Source organism: Melanaphis sacchari, unplaced genomic scaffold (assembly GCF_002803265.2).
Source record: "Melanaphis sacchari strain LSU unplaced genomic scaffold, SCAv2.0 Contig1_pilon_pilon, whole genome shotgun sequence".
Classification (NCBI taxonomy): Eukaryota; Metazoa; Arthropoda; class Insecta; order Hemiptera; family Aphididae; genus Melanaphis; species Melanaphis sacchari.
The window spans coordinates 7,499,113-7,520,664 of record NW_020270976.1 but is presented as its reverse complement, the minus strand read 5'-3'; the positions used below and the strand labels follow the sequence as shown (position 1 = coordinate 7,520,664).

Genomic DNA, 21,552 nt, shown 5'->3' with positions numbered 1-21,552 from the left:
GATATTTAAGCATATATTAAAACGACATTGAAGAGCATTAAGTGGTTTAATATACTTGCCTTATACTTTTAAACGTGTACCACTATATGTATGCAATATGTAAAATATTATAATATACAAAGAAAAGTGCACTTATAATATATAGTTGGAGTCAAACCACTCGAAATTAACGTTTCGAGAAAATACTTTCTAGAATATTTACGGGTTTAAATGTATGGTTCGATGGACTGTACATTGTTTTTGGTAAAAGAACTACTTCCCTGCGCGTATAATTTACTCATGTGGAAAATGTTCAGTCTATTGTTATGTAGTGGCGTTGTTAACTAGTCCGATGGATGGATGCATCTAGTCAAATGCGGTAAAAAATATCTTAATATCACTGACATTTTTATTTCTTTATCTGTATTTTTTCTCACTGGGATTTGTTAAATTTCAATTCGTCTAAAAACCAACATAGAACCAGTCACTTGTGACGATCTCCATTTTTCCGTCGAAAAAAAAATAACTCTAGACAGTTGCCCGGAAATAATGAACTATTATATTCATTAATATTTCATACTGCTACAGTGTATGTGTGTGTATTAACAAAACGTATTCATTAAAATTCGTAGAAATTAATCATTACAACTGCAGAGCGGATGTACTCTATATAGCATTATGCATAATTTTTCGGATAGTTAAATACCTAAATAAACAACTCGTCTAAAAATGACCAAAAATTCATAAATAATTTACTAACAATGATATAGGTGTAACTATAGTAGCAGTAAATAATATAAGAATAATTTCTTCGGTTATCCTGGTGAATTATAGGTGATATCATTCAACAGGTATATCCACATAATATTATATACGTATAATATCATATGTTTTTATATTTTATGTATTTACCTAATAATATGTACCTATGCATATATTATTTTCGTAAATCACTAAAAAAAAATACTGCTATCGATTTTATTGCTCAATCAACAAATAAAACAACTGGGGAAAAAAACTTTTTTCTAGCTTAGTATTTTTGGGGAAAGAACTTTGGGGTCTCCGGTATAGGCCGTTAATCTTTTTGTTACTTACGTACGTCGTCGAGGACTTCAGAACAAAAAATATATAAAATAAAACGATCTTCACTATTCACACGCAATCTAACTCTATCATCGAAGCCTTCTCTTTTTATTATTATACAATTTTTTTATTGTCAAATCGTATAATATAAATGCAAAAGTATCCTGCCGAGTTTTCGACAATAGGCGGAGAGCCACGTATGTACAACCTATAGTCTATACCTACCTATCTTGTCAGCTGCTGGCTGTGTTTTTTTGCAAAATCATATTCCGGGTTAAACGCCCAAGCACGGTGGGAACAAAATAGGATGTCATCCATTAGTCCCCTTTAAAAAACGTAAAAAATTATCCCGGTCCCAGGATATTATGCGGAGCGAAAAAAACCTCTCGTTTATATAGCTTTTAACCTGTTCAATTGATCTCCCCATGTGTCTGTGCGTCGTATAAATTATATATATATATAATATAATAATGAGGATATCAAACTGCCGAAGGGGACTGCTACAAAAGTGCGTGGTATACGGCAATAGTGTGTACGAGAGTGCGTGTGTACGGTTATTAACAGTTTCCACCGCAAATAATATTTACCCGTTTTACGGAAACCCTCGTGCAGAAATATTCGGTCGAAAAAATATATAATAATATACGATATGGGGGGTGACAAGTGTGACATAGGGGTCGAGGGTTTTTTTTTTCGGACGCTGCAGCACGAACCCCCGGCATAAGGGCACACACGCGGATTAAGATGGTAATGACGGGAACGAAATAACCGAAACACTCGAAATTTTTTCATCGTTTTTTTTTTTTCATCCTTCCGGGTGTCACATTACCAACGCATTGTGCTCCACTTTTACGGGTCCCTGAATCACAATGGAAAACGGATTGAACCCGTCCACGCGAACAACGCTGTAACAGAGCGAAATGCAGATCGCGAGAGCAATTCAATGTTATATTATTAGGTATAATATGATATAGAGACGTTTATTGTATACACAATATAGATATTATTATATCACATTTAAAATAGGTAAATCAACTATTGTACGTAAATAATACAAATTTATGTGTAGTATATATTTTTTTATGAAGGCGTTATTAGTATCATTTCATTATTATTTTTAGGGGGAAATAATGGTTTTTAAAATATAACACTCGTATATTAAATGGGCATGTAAAAAAAAAAAACCTATAAATTAGTCAAATGTAAAATATTCCAGTAGTGGAAACTACTTTTTAATTTAACATGTAAATGCATATCCGGAGCCACCGTTTGCGACTTCTCACGCGATATAGCAATTTCAGGGGAATATATATGTATATATATATACATATATATACATTATATTTTAAAAACAGTCAAAAATAAAAACATTAACCTGGCGATTACCGACCGTGGTCCGTGTCTACGAGATTAACGCGTTATACTGACTAAACGACAGTTACTTGACGACGATAATGGGCGTATTTACATAAAACGCTACAAACATGTACACCTATGATAAACGTATGTAATATTATACAAGTAACCAGGAAATAATGACTGGTCAAACAACATGGAAAACGTCATAACAAATGTTCAGGAATTCCTAGTAAACAATATTTTGAATACAGATCATTATGATTTACACGAAATATAATAAATTATCGTAGACACACAATATCATGACCTGCAGTAAAACGGTTGTAAAACCAATCGATTCGATTGATTTCCACTCGTTCGGAAGAAATTCAAAAGCACGCCGGCGAATTTGACCGAAGCATATAGCGATAACTGTCATGGCAGACAGAAGTCGGGTTCTTACAGCGGTTCGGCGACAAAAAAAAATGTTCGTAAAAAATTAGAGCTCTACGGCGTTCTGTTGGAAATTACCTAAATGCTAAAATCACTGTAGCTGATCGCAATTTATTACGAACGTTTTTATTTGCGAACGTCAGATTGCAGTTTGCACACAATAAATGTATAGCATATTATTATAATATACCTGCGGGCTATAGGCTATACCTTTACGTTCTATTTCAGCGTGTTAATGACATGGCTGTACAATTGAATACATGCGAGCGCACAATTTTTGATGTTCAACGATAATTTTTTGGGTGCGCTATACTGTTATCTCGGTAATCTCTAGAGTCGACTATCGCGTTATTTGCGTATTCCTAGCATCCGACAACTATATAGCAGTAACGTAGTCGCGTCTTCGTCACGTTCGTCGTTCTAGATACGTCAAACAGACACTCCGGGGATTTTCGACATTGGATTTTTATTTTTATTTTTTGTGACTTCTCGCACGATTTCTCGTAGAAAATATAAATTCACTTCACGATTTCCGCCAAATGAAAGAGAATAAAAATGATAAACGTGTGTGTTATTCAAAGACGATAAATAATAAAAACGAATAATAATAACTATAATATACATGTATAATACTCACATAAATATATTACATTAATATTATTATTATATATTGTAGTAATATGTGAACCACATTTTCATTACGCATAATAAAATTGCTGTTATGTGCTACTGACGCCCGTGGCGTTCCACAACGCCGATACAAACATAAAATAAAAAATATTAAATGTATATGTGTATCTATATAAAATGCTTATCTTACGACAACTGACAGGTTCACAAAAATTGCCCCAAAGGCGTGTCATAGTCGTCGGTTTCTACGCGTACCTACGTATAATATCGCCAGGCGATAGAGAGCACGATTTTTCACCTCTTTTATTTTTTGCTCCGGTTTCGTGTTTACCTTATTTCACGTCCGTCTGTGACACAATGACTAATGTGTTGATTATGTAAATATGCGTGTATACATCTACGTATATACGCACACACGGCAGCCACTGTATTATTGTATATTATGTCTATACCTATATCTATGCATATTGTGTTTGTAGTCTCATCGGGGGTATTTGTGTTAACGCTCCCGTACGCGCACGACAGCGCTTTCAATATAATAAATAAACATATACGTTTATTACTATTCGACTTCAGAAATACCTGCAGTCTATGTGTTTTCGTCGGATAATGTTTTATAACGATGTGTTAATAGAACTTTAGTTTTAATAAATTTTCATTTTATTTCAGGTCGTATATTGGAATCGTTGGCTGCCAGAGGCGTGGGTCTGTATCCAGCCCTGGGTCTGCCACTGCTCGCGGCCCAACACCAAAAACCGACTAGCGTCTCGTCGGCTAGTCCGCGGTCTAGTCCGGCGACTTCAGCTCCATCTTCGCCAACACAAAAGGTAAGTTATTTATTAACGTGACATACAATGATACATTACGATCGGTTGAATATTATACTCGATGCACTTCCCTAGAATTCTCACTCTATATCATAAACATATAAATAAATAAACCTAAAAGAATATTTCGTCCTGAAGCTTGGTTACGTTCATATTCCCGCATATTTTAGACGATATCAGACGCCGTGATACACAAATTCACTTTTCGTTAGAGTTTTATTCTATTATTGCATTATAGATTAAAGTATATTTTATATGCTATAAGTACCTACATATACATTATACATATATAGTATAAACATATATGTGTGTGTACATTTCCTATGTACGCACGTGTATGCATCGAGAAACGCTGATCTTTGTTTCAGTACGTCAAAATGTATTATATCGTCAATCGATAGCTTTTCGTTTTTTTCCGCATCAACTTTCCTAATTCGCATAACGTTGTGCACTATACATTTATAGGTACGTCGTTGTATATGATTTTTCACGAAAAGTTGTATCTCTTACGTCATACGGTACGAACACACACACGCGCGCAAATGCATATTGTAAATGCACACATAAATATATATACAATAAAAAGAGATGAAGTTGCATGTTATTGAAAATTAACTTAAATAAAAATAGTTTTTGCCCCTACACGCCACGGTACAATATAAAATTGCGGGCTCGCGTTCGGGTTCAAGACAACAAGTCGTCACCATCCTCCCTCCCCAACATTGCCGCACACACAATTGTCGCGATAATATCGTTGCCGCAAGTCCACAAATACGTAGTACATTGCATTATCTGTGAACAAACGTAAAAAATATTCTACTTGAATTCACCAAAAATCCAATACACACGTGATCGTACGTGTGTGCGCAATATGTCAGAGTTTATTGATCTTACATATATACAAGTATACCGGAGTATACACTATTACAACTATTATAAACATAATAATTTTTATATCTAGTACACTATAAGACGTTATAACGATATACATATATTGTATTGTGTGCAACGCGAGGCGTGTCGTACAGCCCGACACTGAGGAACTCCGAAAATCGGTCGGGTGGTCGGGGGATACGCGCTAAAGAGGTTCAACGGGAAAAAAGTCACAAAATAATTACGACGTAATTATCATATAATTACCCCGCCGATGCGATGTAACGATGACGGTGACGCCTCGGGAATTCGATAATGTGTGCCAGTGTAAAACATTATTATTTATAATACAAGACCGAAGAATATACAAAAAAAAAAAAAATGAGTGTGTGCGCTCTTAAGGATCGGCCAACATTAGACAAGGCGTATATTTATATATATATATATATTTTTGTATAAGACAGTATTATTATTATATATTTATATATATATTTAGTACGACAAGAGCCATTAAACGTTTCGGTATTGTGTGCAAATCGGGTCTAGAAAGCCAACGGAGAATAATGGGTGTGTCGTACATATTTTTATGTTTGTGAATATAAATGCTTATGAAAAAAAAAAAAAAAAAAGAAAAATTAAAAATTAAATATTAAAAAATAGTGTGATTGTTGTATAGGTTAGCCTACAACCGTGCGTGAATATTAATGCGATACTTTGCGCTCGCGTATAATATATATATATATATGTGTGTATACCGTATATGTATACGGTTATATGAGCTTGGAATCGACAATATATAAACATAATAATGTAAAATGACGTGTGTTTAGGTCGATCGCATCATCACACCGGTGCTCATTTTATTTAAACACACACACGCAAATCGGCAAATTTATACACACAGAGATACCTCATACTTATATCGTACGAAAATTATTAGAAATTTTTAATCGCCATCGATTTAACGACGATTTTTACCGATTTGCTAATCATCGTCCATACGGTGCATATCATATATTATCATTTTGTATTGTAATGACGACGACGATAATAAATTAATAATAATAATAATAATAATAATGGTTATTAACGTTATTACTTTGCACCCTCGGCACGGTTAATCGAATAAAGATTTACCTATTATTGTCGGAGAAACATGCGCGTAAGTTACGATAAAATACGATGAAAACATTACATTATTACTCGGTCGCGTAATTGCAAATTTTATCGATTATTTTGTACGCGTGTCTGTCTACGCACGTCGTATAAGTTTACAATGTATGTATTATGTAGGTACACACAAACCGATATATACTAATGCTTACGGTTTTCGTCGTGTCTATATATATATATATATATATATATATATATATATATACACGCGCATCATAATCACCAACGTGATATAAATCTCGCCGTGACGGAGTATTAAATATTATTGTCGTCGTCGACGATTACATTTCACTGCCGTGCATACGCTCGTATAATAATCAGAAACAAAATAAATATCGTTGTCTTCGTATTCGTCCGTATACAACTCCTAATAAATAATAATAACAAATACACACATAATATTATTATACGATACTATATAGGTGTAGACAAAATACACGGAAAATGTTTGCTTTTGATTCGGATTTATTTTTTTCGTCCTCCAATCGACTGCCATCGCAATTTTTCTCGCGAAATTTCAATTTATCACCTATAAAATTATCACAGCGATCCGTCGTTGACTCAATAACACTAAATATATAATAATATACCTACTAGTCCGCTGCGCCGTTATTGCACAACGATGAATATTATTTACGTGCGAAATATACGTACGATATGCACGTATAATAAGGGTCATGGCGAGTGTAAATTTATTTCGGAATAATTTTTCGCGAATAATAATGCAAATCTTCAGAATCTAAGGCGGACGGGGTCTGTAAGCAGCCGAAACGTCGTCGGTGGCGACGGCGGTGTAGTGAACGACGATTACACCGCGTGAAATAATAAAAAAAAAAAAAAAAAAAAAAAAAAAACGTATAATTCGAAACGAATAAAAAAGCTAAATAAATAATATTAGAATAATAATAAAAAAGCCATACATTTTAATATGTGGGTAATATACCCATCGTATATATATATAGTGTCTTGCTAACAATACATTTTTAGCGTTTCCGAAGGGCACTTGCACGCAGATATTATCTTATGATATTTTCTGCAATGATTTAAAATCACACTACAATAATCCGATAATATTATGTACCTACTATTGCAAACATAATATATTAAATTGAGTATATTAGACGCGGCTATGCGCGATCGCAAACAACACAAGAACATAATATTATATTCTGCATAGGTTTATGAAAAATTAAGAATTTTTTTCACCCACGTTTATCCGCACGTACCTCATATCATAAACCTACACAGGAAATCCGTTTTTGTTTATAAATGCGGATTATAGTATATTATGTGCATAATGCAAGTGTCTGCGTGAAATTCTTCTTAAGATTTCTCACATCATCCAGGCTAAGAACACTTATGCACATCATAAATAAAAATAAATGTAACTGCATTACCCTTTTCACGGTTTATGATTTACTGTCGTAAATACATAAATTATAACAATTTTCCCGGCTTGCGGATGGAATAGGATTCCTCCATACCCTATGGGTAGGAGAAGAGAAGAAGGTGTTTTGTTTCAACAACAAAATACCTGCATACGTCATATCTATATCTATATGTTCCTACTCAGATACTCAGATCGCTATCGCGATGAATATGTGTGCGTGTACGTGCTTGTGTGCGCTATCAAAACCGGAACGGAATCGAAATATCGTTATGATTCCGTTTCCCCTCTTTACATAATGTTACGTTATACATAGTTTAACCCACTTTTAATTATTACTACGGCCCGCGATAACTATCGCGTGTTCTTGTCCAATACAATATTATCGCTTATTCGTGTATCCACCTATGTGTGTATAATGGACAAATGATGTGCTCATAGTATGTATATGTAAACGTGTACATTTAGGAACACATTTTATGTACATACCAAGCTCGTTCCGGCCGGCTGGCCAAAGAGTCGGATCTACCGTGTTTGTATAGGTACGTTAAACGTATACTGAAAAAAAAAATACACGTGTTTTGTACATTTATCTTTTAAACGGCACATTAAACATTGTATACGCTATACATGGATACCCCGACGAAACGATTTAAATTAGCAAATTATATGCATTCTAAACAATGCGCGATTTAAGCCATCATTTACTAGCGATTTAAATTGTTTCTAATTGCTTCTATCGTTTTTATTATTATTATTATTATTATTATAGTTATTATTATTTTTTTCTATGAGAGAGACATTTCGTATATATTACTGGAAGAGCAGAGGAGGTATTAATAAGGTTTTACATTACGCATTTTGTACGACGATTATTCCGTACGACTGACTCAGCCAATATATAATGTATAAGGTACCTATACGCTTGATGTTAAATTCACACAAAAAACTCACAAATTCCACAACCAATATAAGAGACCCGGAGTCTGCAGGATTGTACTCTTGTCTCTTATTATTATAATCTTTTCTGTACAAGATTCGTCTATACTTTATAGTTAGCCGCACGATTCAAGACACCGACCGATGATTATTGATTTCATTACGCGTAGGTACCTATCGTCGACGTTTTCCATCGTCTATAAGCGAAACATCGTCGCGATCGCTTACCGTTCGAGGCGTGCGGAGTACACCTGTATTATTATAAAAACGTTATGCGATCCGTCACGTGTAACGTTTATAACGCATACATTAATTAAGTACAACGGTCGTATGTATTACATAATGCTATAATGTACAGCAGTAGTCTGCCACAATAAACCGCAGCCGCGTCGGGGAATGTCCGACAGGAGGTTGACATTTGACCTGAAGTTTTTCACCGGTGATAATGATACAGCTCGTATGCCCAATATCGCTTCAGACGCGAATAATGTTCAAGAACTACCGTCAACCGGTGCCGGTGCCGATGGCGCGGTCAGTTCGACGTCTATCAATAATGCTGCACGCACTTTCTAAAAAATTATATTTTGTCCGTTTGGGTTGGGAAAAATTATTGCAGTAATAATGAAATAAAATATGCGACTCGACGTCGCATAATTATTTACGCATTTGTAGTGTAGAATTAGAAAAAAATATAAATCTAAATGCATAGTTCTCTCCTGAGTAATATTTTATTATTATTATTATTATTATTATTATTATTACCATTTTGGTAATATACTGGTTTTATAATGCAATATATTTCGCACTACTACCGGTTTCGACGGATCACCAATCCGGCGGCGACTATAATACATCTGTATAACTTGTAATATGCCTACGATTGTACAGAGTGTCGATGAGCCGTCAACGACCAATCACCCGGACGATCGATCCGTTATAGAGAGGACCATTTAGCGACAATGGGACGAGTTTCAATTAAAGTATATCAATCCGACGTGATTTGTGCAGGCGTATATAAGTGCACACCACCTAATACATACTATTATATCGCGTTTGTGCCATCAAAATATAATTCTAATACGATTATTTCGCTCGAGTACAGCAGCAGAAATCCCGTTTTGAACGATTTTCGACTTAGATTTTTTTTTTATAAAATATTTTATATTAGATTTAGTCATTTAGAGCCAATAGTCGTATGACATTAGATTATAAAATGGGCGAAAATTTGTCGAAAACGTCACCGAAATAGGTAATGGAAAATATGTATTATATAGAATAGATAAGATTAATCACAGATAACAAAACACGGCCGTAGTCGCGGGTAGATAAAAACGAAATGCGAAATGTTGTCTGTACATCGAAATTATTCATACTATCTGTAAATACGTAAAGGTAAAATGTCAAAATGTTCCTCGACGTCCGTGTTATCGCGCATGTATTATTTCTATTTTCGAATTTCCAAACAAACCGTTATCTTGTGTTATGGTATTTATGTTTTTTTTTTTTCAATACAAAGGAAATATGGATAGGTTAACTGGCAGGATTCTGTTTTTATTTATAGTACAACGTATAATATACGAGATTAATATATTCTTGGTAAATATTTGTTGACAACTGAAGTCATAATTATGTTTGAATCAGCTGATTTGTCGAACGCTACAGCAGCTCTAACAATAGCTTGGCCCGTCATCGATTCCCCGTTATTATTATTCTTATAAAATATGTTTTAATTAAAAACAATGAAAAAAAAACAAATATTAGTGCGTTCTCCGAAAACCGCTATTGTTTTCAAAAAGCCAAACTATTCGTATATTATATACTATATATTATGTATAAATTGAAACGTCGTCGGTCACAACGACGTGATAAACGCGATCGTGCGCGTGCGCGCGTGTTTGTATAAATCTCACATTTTCGCAATACGTGTAAAAATTGCGATTCGGATTTCGCGAAAATCCTTGATCTACACGCGCGCTCTGCCACTGCTGCTTTTCAGTTACATGTACATGTATGTGTGTACGTATATATGTCGGTTACGTGAACAATGGACATGACCTTAAAGAGAGGAAGGATAAAATTTAAAAGGAGAAACGAAAAATAAAAACACAAACATACATACACTCTATACCACGAACAACAACAACGTTTACAATTCGGAAATTTAAATCAGCAGCGCTGCAACACTCCACACCCCCTCCCCACCCTCTGCCCGCGTTTGGACGAACACGAGTCTGTATAATATTTGCGAAATCGCATAAACAAATTCGAAAAAAAAGCGTCGACATGAGGACATGTAGAGGTATGAAGAATGAAGGTAGAAGGGTGCGGGGAGGTCTTAACGAGTGTACCTATACACATATATATATATATATACACACACAATTTCTGCACGCCAAAAAAAAGGAATAATAACCTCGGCCTATCTTTTATTAGAATCTGCAATTATTCAAGTACATCCGCATTTTGGAATCGAAATTCGCATTGTAATAATAGGTGAATTTTTATTATTATTATTATTATTATTATTCCTTTATATATATCGAATCTCCCCCGTGGTTCTCTGAATTTATTATTACTCACTTTTTTCTTCTGTTTTCGCTTATTTCACAGCACCGCGAATAGTATTATAGTGTGTATGTGCAGCACTCCTGCCCCGGCACCGCGCATTTATTGTCTATTACGTAATATATTACCTATGTATACATTATATATGCTTATACAATACTATAGGTAATAATAATATAAAAAAACACATAATATAATATATATATTATGTTAGTATAGCAATATGCATCAACGAATTTCGGTTCCCTGGGGGAGTATAAAATTCAAATTGTCTATGTGGCGTCTTCTCCGTGATGAAAAGAACTTAACCCCTTTTTCACACAAATATACCTTCTCTCATTAAAATTATAACAATATATACATGGTTGGGCATGTGATGTTTATAAGCCAACAAATTATTAGGCGTTTTTTTTTTCTTCCTTTCCATGAGACCTATAGTATAAATGTAATTCTTTAAATAAATTTTCTATATAAGTGTATAGATATAATATGTGAATAATAATTATTATTATTATTCACCCTCAAAATTCGAACGTCATAAAGGCTTATTATTTTTTTCGCATCTTATTCCGGCGTAATTATATCATTACAATACAACTGCTGCAAAAAGTCGCTCTTTCTTTCTGTCTCTATAGTCTCCTCCCGTCGACATCGATGGCCGTCCCCGTGTGAATCGTATGCAAATGATATCGTTATGTCGAACACACGCTGTGTTTGTGTGTGTGTGTTTTGCCGCCGTATCGTGTAGGTATATAACTGCCGTACGTCACGAACATAGTTGCCGGCTATTGTTGTTAAAATAAGAAACGACGATTGCACAATCTCGTAACAATATTCGCATTGGGTTCTTATAACAGAGTGAAATGCGAAAAATCCAATCCGCGCATAATACCTGACAACTATTTTATTAAATAGGTATGCACAGACGATGTTCGTACATAACACAATTTTGTTCAATTATAAATGCACATTCGAGTTTATATATTTTATACACGAAAGAACTAATAACATTTGTCTGATCATCAAAAATATATATTTATAAACATTTTTACCTATTACATAATATATGCATATACTTACACTTGACAGTATTGACATATATCAGTTTAATATGCATGTATTATGTACTTGTGTATATATAAATAATATGTTTTAATTCACAAAGCTAATCAGTGCTGTACTGCGAAGTATAATATGCAACGGAATTGACGAGCATATTATGTATGTGAAAAATTCAATGTCATCTCATCATCGCGATACAATAATTTATATATATATAATTAAAAATGATTTCTTTATGATATATACTTCCAAGATTTTGTTTTGAAACAATAACATAATAGATACACGCGTGTTTGACCATAAGTATATTCTATTACTGGATTGTTAAAATTGCGCAATCATAATGCGACGAAAAATTAAAAACACATTAAATTTATTATACTCTTTTTGAATATAGCCACTGTTAAAATATGTATCTATTAACTTTTATGGAATCAATTATAGGTAAGTAATATATTATAGAAATATATACGATCGATAAATAATACGATTCAAAATTTAAATAACGCTGTGTTGTGTTGATGTATATATATATACGCGCCCGCGCGCGCACTCATATACTCACACACACATATATATTATATATGTATACCTACGTGGTTTTAACTGGGAAGAATTTATTATTAATCAAAGTTTTGTATTCTGTGTATATCAATTAAAATTGTCTGTCCATTTATAACTGCAAACGATATCATATAATCATCATAAGAATATGTACATTTGCGTGATATTAACGTTGTTAATAAAACGATTTTTGTTTTGTCTTTTGCAGCACGTCTCACCGTCTGTCATCGTACCCTTGCCTCCGATACACAGGGACGCAGCCGGTACCACAGCTGCGATGACGTCACTAGGCATTCAGACCCTGTCGCCGCACTCGGCAGTCACCGCTCCGCTCACGGTTCCAACGCCGACCTACGCCAATGCCCAAGGTCAGTGAATTGAAAAAAAATAAAAATAAAGCAATTTATATATATATATATATATTATATGAATTAAACCTCTGCGTGCGTCGATATATGCTCATAATATATATATATATATATATATGCGTCACATATTACATGTATATATGCAAGGGTTGAGCGTAAAACAATTTGTTGGTTCGGGTTTTTCTTTTTTGGCAAACGAAACAAAAGCCCATAACCTCGATACCGGTATATACCATCACCACTACCACAACTATACCTCCCTTCCATCACTTCCCTTTTACTCGTCCCTCCCCGCCACCCTTGACCATCTATTTTAGTGCACGGGTGGCGCGAGATGAATAAACGAGTTGATTTTCTCTCTCTCTTCGTTTGCCGTCCGATGGTATTTGTGTCAAGCGACCGGCCAAAAGCCGCCTATCGCAAATGTCGTGTTTTCCAAACAATGCGGGAAATGCACAACCGCTGGCCGCATGCGAAGGTCAAATACCGGATCGCCTTTACGCTCTTTTATTCAAAAATAAATCCCAAAAGATCGATGAACCCGTTCGAGGAATCCGTCCACGTTACGCTTTTTAACGTGGTTTCTTTTAGCACATCTCTTATTTTAAATCTTGGCGGACGAATGGACTTTTAGTTATTTTTTATGCAGCCAGCTATATATGACCGTATTATATATAAGGTATATATTATACCACGTGTTACGCGGGTTGTTTCCCAATGAGAAGTTCCCATCACGGTAACGTCGGTCTGTATTCCAAAACGGTGTGAATTTTGAACGAAAACGTGTGTTACTCCATCTTAACGTAAACATATCAGATTTGAGTTTAACAAAATCGTTTTTTTTTCGTAAATAACAGTAATATAAATTAACCTATTGTCAAACTTAAAAATAAGGACATTCTTTGTACTTAATCGTCCTCTTATTTTCAATATTTTAATTTTTATGCAAGATATGAGCATTCTTAATTTGTGATATTTCATTTACTCAGATCTTGTCTAAAAATAAAAATTTCTTGAAAAAAATACGACACTTAAACACAAACAGTGTTCTTATGTTTAAGTTTTAAAATAGGTCAATTTATACATTATTATTTAAGATAACACAAAATTGGTTTTGTTGAACTTAAATTGTATACATTTTTTACGTTTAAACGACAGATACAAGATAATATGTATGACTGCATGAGTAGCGTTCTCTTAAAAAAAAATAAAAACCTTTTAGGACTAATCATGCATGATTATGATAATAACATGTATATATAAATACCTACGCGTGTTAAGCAAGAATTGAGGAAATTAATCGGTCCATTTTATACACCACGATGAACCGTGATCATTGCGTATTTAAGGTTATTATTATTCGTACAATATTATTTATATTGAGGATCCGCGCCGACGGCGGGGTTGATTTTAAAATTACGGGCAATTGGTTCGGAACATAATAATCCTACGTGGGAAATGTGAGCTACTCAGTTAAAATATATATATATATATAATTGTATGGGATGATGACGATATCGAAGTAACGTATTTAAGCGCGCTCGGTTAAGTTTCCACAAAAATGCGAGAAAAACGATACCGCGAACGTAACCCGATGCCTTTGTCTGATGCATGTAATCGTCAATTGTTTTCCACATGAACCTTTTTTTTTTTATCCCCTTCTTTCCACATACACACGAGGGTGTATATTCCTTTCGTTTTTTGTTATTATTATTATTATTATTTTTTTTTTTTTGTTATCGTCGCCACTCTGCACTAAAGGTTCGCAACGGTCTTTTTCTTGTTGACTATTTGCGTCCTATAGTTTACTTTGCGTTACACCGAAAATCCTTTCGCCATTTCAATGTGTTTGCACTGTACACAACATTTAATTTTAATTTTATTTTTTTACGAATATTTTGAAACTGTTTTATTTTCTTGGCTCACACCGGTAACGACGGCAGCGTCGGTATGTAAAGAACGCATCAATTGCTCACATTTCTTATAGGCCCTCGCCACCACCATTATCGTCATCATCGTAGTAGTACTTACTATGTGTACATTAGCCTATAATACGGCATTTGTATCAATCTAAATTTATTAACAGAACCAGTTTAAAGCAATAAAGACCAATTGCTGTTTGTCCGACGTCGTTTCCTCTTAACCCGTTCCACAGACGAATGGGAATATATACTCGAAAAAAAAATTAAAATAATAATAATAATAAAAGATGAAAACGGTAACTGTGAGGGAAAAAAAAGAAAGAATTCGTAGACGATGAAAAAAAGTATGTATTAATAAAGAGTTTAACGCGCATATGCGGGACTCGACAATTTAGCAATCAAACACAATAGCTCGTTTTAATGAACCGCTTTCGGACGATTTACTGTTTGCCCTAAGGTCCCATTTGATTGAGGTTAAACCGATTTTATTCAAATCAAAACCCGGTCTAACTAGATCATATATAATATATATAACATAAATCATTACAATTTCAAAAAAAAAAAACATTCACTCATTAATTCCGCTAACGAATTAGTCTTAAACGATCATTGATTACTGTTCTCTCGTGTGTACATAACATAACTACAGCTATAGCTATTTTAACTGTGTAACTGCATAGAACGCTGAAATATGTTGATTTATATACATTATAAAACGGTATACAATAACGATTAATAATGTGCGTAATAGTACGAATAGTTCAATCTTAAAGTTATATATATCTTTAAGTGTTATGATTTAGAAACAGCAACTCCTAGCTTCAGTATAAATTAGCTGTTCCTATATAACCGTATGGTTTATTTGTTTTAACTCTTAATTATAAAATTAAGCACAATTATTAAAATTTCATTAGGTATCGGATTGTTTTAAAAATGGTTAAAAAATATTTCCAATTGATTAATACTTATAAGTCATTAACAGGGTTCAAAAGTTGTAGCAAATGCATGTTTTTCTTGGTTCGTCCTAGAACATCCAAAGTAAGATACAAATATGTTTCACACTTATCTGGTGTTATACACGAAATTTTATTTTGTTATTTTTTTGCATATTTACGGTTATATTTTCACATAATATATGAAATATGAAAATAATGATTTATTTGGTTATATTTTTAAAAGTATTTGAATTCTTGGAATTTTTTTTACTTTTTAACTGTAAATTAAAAAATTATAAAATTACATTTAATTTTTTTTTTCAATAAATTTATAATTTTTTCAAGTTAAATACATATTTTTTTTATTTTTCGAGCTATTTATAACGCATATACCTACTGGAGTTTTTAAGTGCATATTTAAGAACTAAACAGTAACATTTTTAATGTTACAACTTTCGATCCCTGGTCATTAGTATATAGTTTTTATTTAATTTTTTTTTTCACTATTGTATAGTTTATTGTCGAAGAATCTTAAGTTATATGTCACGATCTTTCGCAAAATATATGTTTACAGATAATATTTATACATATACAACGTCGTGAGATCTCATGGTTTGTAGCAAACAAACAAAAAAATAAAACTCATATAATTTAAATTATAATAACAAAACACGCAGTAAATTTGCTTAACAAATACTTGTACAAAAGTCGTGAATTTTTTTTTAAATTTTTTTATATACCTATGCCATTTAAAAAATTCAAGAATCTTGGGAATGAAAATATGTTCGAATGTTCGATAGAATAATATTTTTAGATTTTATGTTTTCACTGTTACGTAGTAAAACAGTTATCGTTGGCCAAAAATAAAATAATAAAATCGTTCTGAAATATATTATTTCGCAACCCTTTGCGAGCATTAAAAAACATGTTTACAGTATAACACTTATTTCTAAAATTATTAATTAAATTTTTTTCATACTCGAAAGGAATATAATATATTAGATATTCTTTATACAAACTCATTACGGTACAATTTAATAACTGTTTTTCGGTATATTATGTATATATTTTAAATTTATATATTATAGCAGTATTATATACACTGTATATGATGTTAATTATATTATAAATGTGCATACAGACGGCTGTAGGGTGTAGTAAACACGCATACTCATATTTTACCACAAACTATCGTTTACGTGTCATCTTTACAACCAGAGCGAACCTTGTGTGAATTGAAATCGAGCAAGTGTAAACAGACACGGGTGGGGCGCAAAAAAAAGACACGCTTGTCACTCATTCAACTGGGAGGTGGGTTTTTTTTGTGTCATTTCTGCGTTTTTTTCAAAAAAAAAAAAAATGATATACATTCGTTTTTATGTGTGTATAGGTAACATATTTATATATATATAGTGCATATACCAAACACGTGTACCTATAAACGAATCCCCATGTTTCTTGCACCCTCAAAGAGCCACCGCTGCCACTATCGTATAATAACTATGACCGCTTACCACAAGGGACGACTATTTACTCCGATGTGACTTTTTGATTATTATTTTAATGAGTTTATTATATACGAAGATTTTTGAAAAAAAACTCATACTCAACACTTATAAACACTAACATTAATAATAATAATAATAAAACAATAACCAACAGCGCATATAAACAATAGAGTGATTTATATCAGAATCCCCGAGACGTATGTTTTGATTATGTTTGAAGAAATTTCCCAGCCCATAATATAATACACAATGTAGTCGACGAGTTTCGTATTGGAGAGGTAGAGGGGAAATCCATTATCATTTGGTAAAAAAAATTGTTTTTATTGATAGTCTTTCGATCGTCTGACGTCGTTTTCTCGTCAACCGAATTTATTTTATATTTATTATAGCTATATATGGTTATTATTGTGTATACATACTATACATACATCTCGTAGTTCGTATACATATCCATTTACATTATTTAACAATATAATAGGTATACAGATAAGAGTTGGTAGCGACTAAATAACGAGGATTTTAACAACGTATACGTTTTATATATTGTATACTGTAGTGATGTAATAAAAACGGAAAAAGCGCTCGTTTGGGTTCAACCGAGTGATAATAATATTACTTATAGTTTTAATCGGCGTCAGAGTGGTATGTATATGTTTGTGTGTATGCGAACGTATATTATTATGAACACTCGAAGCGTGTATGGTAGTAATATGTTCGCGATTCAAGTATTTGCGCGGTCGGAACGCATCATTTCTTTTGTAGGTATCCTTATAACCCGTTTTTTGCCGTTTCTTCAATGGCTGTAGTCCGACTAGGTGTAATGATTTCTCACCTCCCCCGAATGTTTTATTTTTTTTTAGCCATTACCGTCACGCACAGTCGTTTTCGTCGTCGTTTCCGTACGCGTATATTATTAATATATTTTGTAAACTATACAGTAGCCATGTATGTATAATATAAAAAATAAAGAATACCCACCAACTACTTACATTATTATATACGCCGAGTTAATTAAAAAAATGTCACGTTAAGATATTTTTTGCGCACGTACGCATCCACGACGTATCACGGGCGGGCGCTTGGCTTATAATATATAAATAAAAATAATAATATATTATTATATTAAGAACCCGAAAGAATAATAAAAGAATAACACATTCTTCGGGTTGTCCGGCACGTACCTACAGCAGTCACCGTAAATACATCGTAAAATGTCGCTAATTGTTATCGGTTAAAAATAATAATGTGCGTTGCTATATTATAGTAAATGCATATAATATTAATACGTATTATTGGATAAGTGGCGCGCGTACGACGCGACTAGTGGATTTTTAATTATTCTGTTAGTATGCTACGGGCATAGGTACTTCCTTACGAAGTCGATTCGGGTCAGATATTTTGGATACCAACGCTGGTTAGAAGAGTTTAATAATTATTATCGACTGTTTATAGGTAAAATAAAATAAATATGAAGTGACCAACGTTTCGCAAATTTCATTATAGAGTGAATACTATATAACAAATACACAAAAAAAATTTTACATAATACCCAACTATCTTTAGTAGCTTTGATTGAACGTGCAAATAAAAAAGTACCTATAGAAAAATAAAAACTTCGTTGTTCTCTTTTGCCTTCAACCAGTCGAATTATGCGTATTACACGTCCCACCACCGCGCGCGGTTATTCGAACGGCGCAAATATCAGTTTGCGCGAATAGAACGAGAAAAAATTAAAATAATTTCTACAAGAATAAAATCTTTTTATTATTATTATTATTATTATTATTGCTATACAATAGGCATATACATATACTTACGCCATTGTCGTAGACAATATATTACACACGCAACGAAAACGGGTAGCGCAAACACAAAGTCCGCACACATTTACCGCCAACGTACTTTTATATTATATGTACATAGGTATCGTCTATGTCATCACGACCGTGTTCACAATGAGTGCGTATACCTTTGCGTAAGTCTCAGTCCACAAGTGATTGTACGCAGTGATTGTATGCATTTAATAATTTTACAAGTAATATTTAAACGGCTGGAGAAGGTACCCACCGCTTTGAACTATATTTATCTAATGATGAGGTAGGACATCATATTATGACGTATAGATACAAAGTATGGGCTTAATAATAAATTAAAATTTGCTCTGCTCTGCTTTGTGATCAAAGTATCTCCGTGCTGTGGTATGAAGCGTCTCGTAATATTAATAATTTGTGTACACATAATATTGTGTTATCGTGAATTGTCATGTTTTAATATGATCTATATATCTCGGAAAATCGTGATAATAAACGATGTACCTAGACGTTGTCTTCATATAATATTATATTAAATATGTATATACCGAAACAACGGATTTTTTTACATATATATTATATATATATATATAAGTATATAATATAACTACGCTAATATAGTATAATTCCGTTAGAGGGGAAAATGTCGCAATAAACGTATTATTACAAAACCATTTAAAAATCCGGGACCCGTCGCACTAGATATACTTAAACGTCAGTTTTTTCAATATTTTAACTTTCTTTTCAAATTATTTTTTACAACATAGTATAATATTATAATGAGCGCGTTAACTTGAAAATTTTAATATATTAAGCATACCGCCTTCGACAAAACCGGAATACGACTCCGGGTTTGGTGTTTGCATATTGCATATGATTTGTTATAATATATTAACAATAACGGTTGCTGTTGTACGTAAGCTCGGAAAATGTCTCAATCCTATCCGTGAGACGACGGCAGCCACGATATTAATACATATAGTTACATACACACCGTACAAGATTTAATACTCGTTTCCGATCAATAGATTCGCGTACATCTACACAATAAATATTTAATAATGATAATAATATAACATACTATTGCCAATTTGAATAAATCGTTATTCTCACACTGATCAGTTTGCCGGAAATTTTCGACGTCACCGCTATAACGTTATAATACTACCAATACTGTTTTTTTTTTCTATAGAATCGCGCTTGTATAATATGGTATTAGGTATATACATATAATTATTATATTATAGTATATTATGATGTACATCCATTCGCGGGCGCGTTGTGTTCGTCTTCGAATATTATTATTATTTTTTTTTCATTTTTTTTTTTTTTTCATTATGTATATATTTATATAAAACCGACATGTGTTAATTCGCCTCGTTCACCGACCGGGTTATAATGTTAATTATCATTGTTTGCTATATATAATAACGTCGGAAACACAACGTTTGTCTGTTTTTTATTGTCCTCTAGTAATTAAGTATTTATGAATTCGTCGGTAATGCCCTTGGTTTTTTTTATTTAATTTTTTTTTTACGATACCGTTTCAGGCGCGTGTAAATGTATGCGTGCGCGCGTGTGTATATGTGTGTATGACGCGCGCGAGTGTGTGTGTATGTATGTGCGGGCCCTTTGTCGACCGAATTTCAGATCGTATACACACGCTTCGAACTATAATATTATATAGGTATATTAGATACCTGCTGTAACTACTACTAATAAATATTATATTAATATATTATTAATTATAATGTATTTAAAATTTGTTTTCACGCAATTTTTTTCTCGATTAATACTTCATTCTATTAAAAGCACATATGCGATTATAACTGCTAATTAGAGTTACGTGTGTACACAAAAACCATTTACTCGACAGTAATAATAATAATAATAATAATAATAATAATTCGATAGTCCGCCATTAATACAATGTAAATATTTGACGTATTCGGCAGTGTGACGCCACGAAGCAGTTAATAAAACTGAAAAATGATTCCGTATATGTTCGTGTTTCTTTTATTATTATTATTACTTTTTTTGTGCAATTAACATTTCATAATATTTGAACGAAACTCTTATACCTACTGTTGTAGTAAATAAATATTGTATAATTACTTAACAGTGTACATTTAAAA

The 21,552-nt window shown here is 33.0% G+C and overlaps 1 protein-coding gene across 1 annotated transcript in view; it reads left to right on the top strand.

Annotated features, from left to right (window-relative positions):
• Positions 1-21,552, top strand: part of LOC112593085 (zinc finger protein castor homolog 1) — an 85,046-nt gene that overhangs the window by 39,025 nt on the left and 24,469 nt on the right. The window contains 2 exon segments of the mRNA XM_025337344.1: positions 4,153-4,310; positions 13,082-13,241. Coding sequence (XP_025193129.1) covers positions 4,153-4,310; positions 13,082-13,241 — 318 coding nt within the window.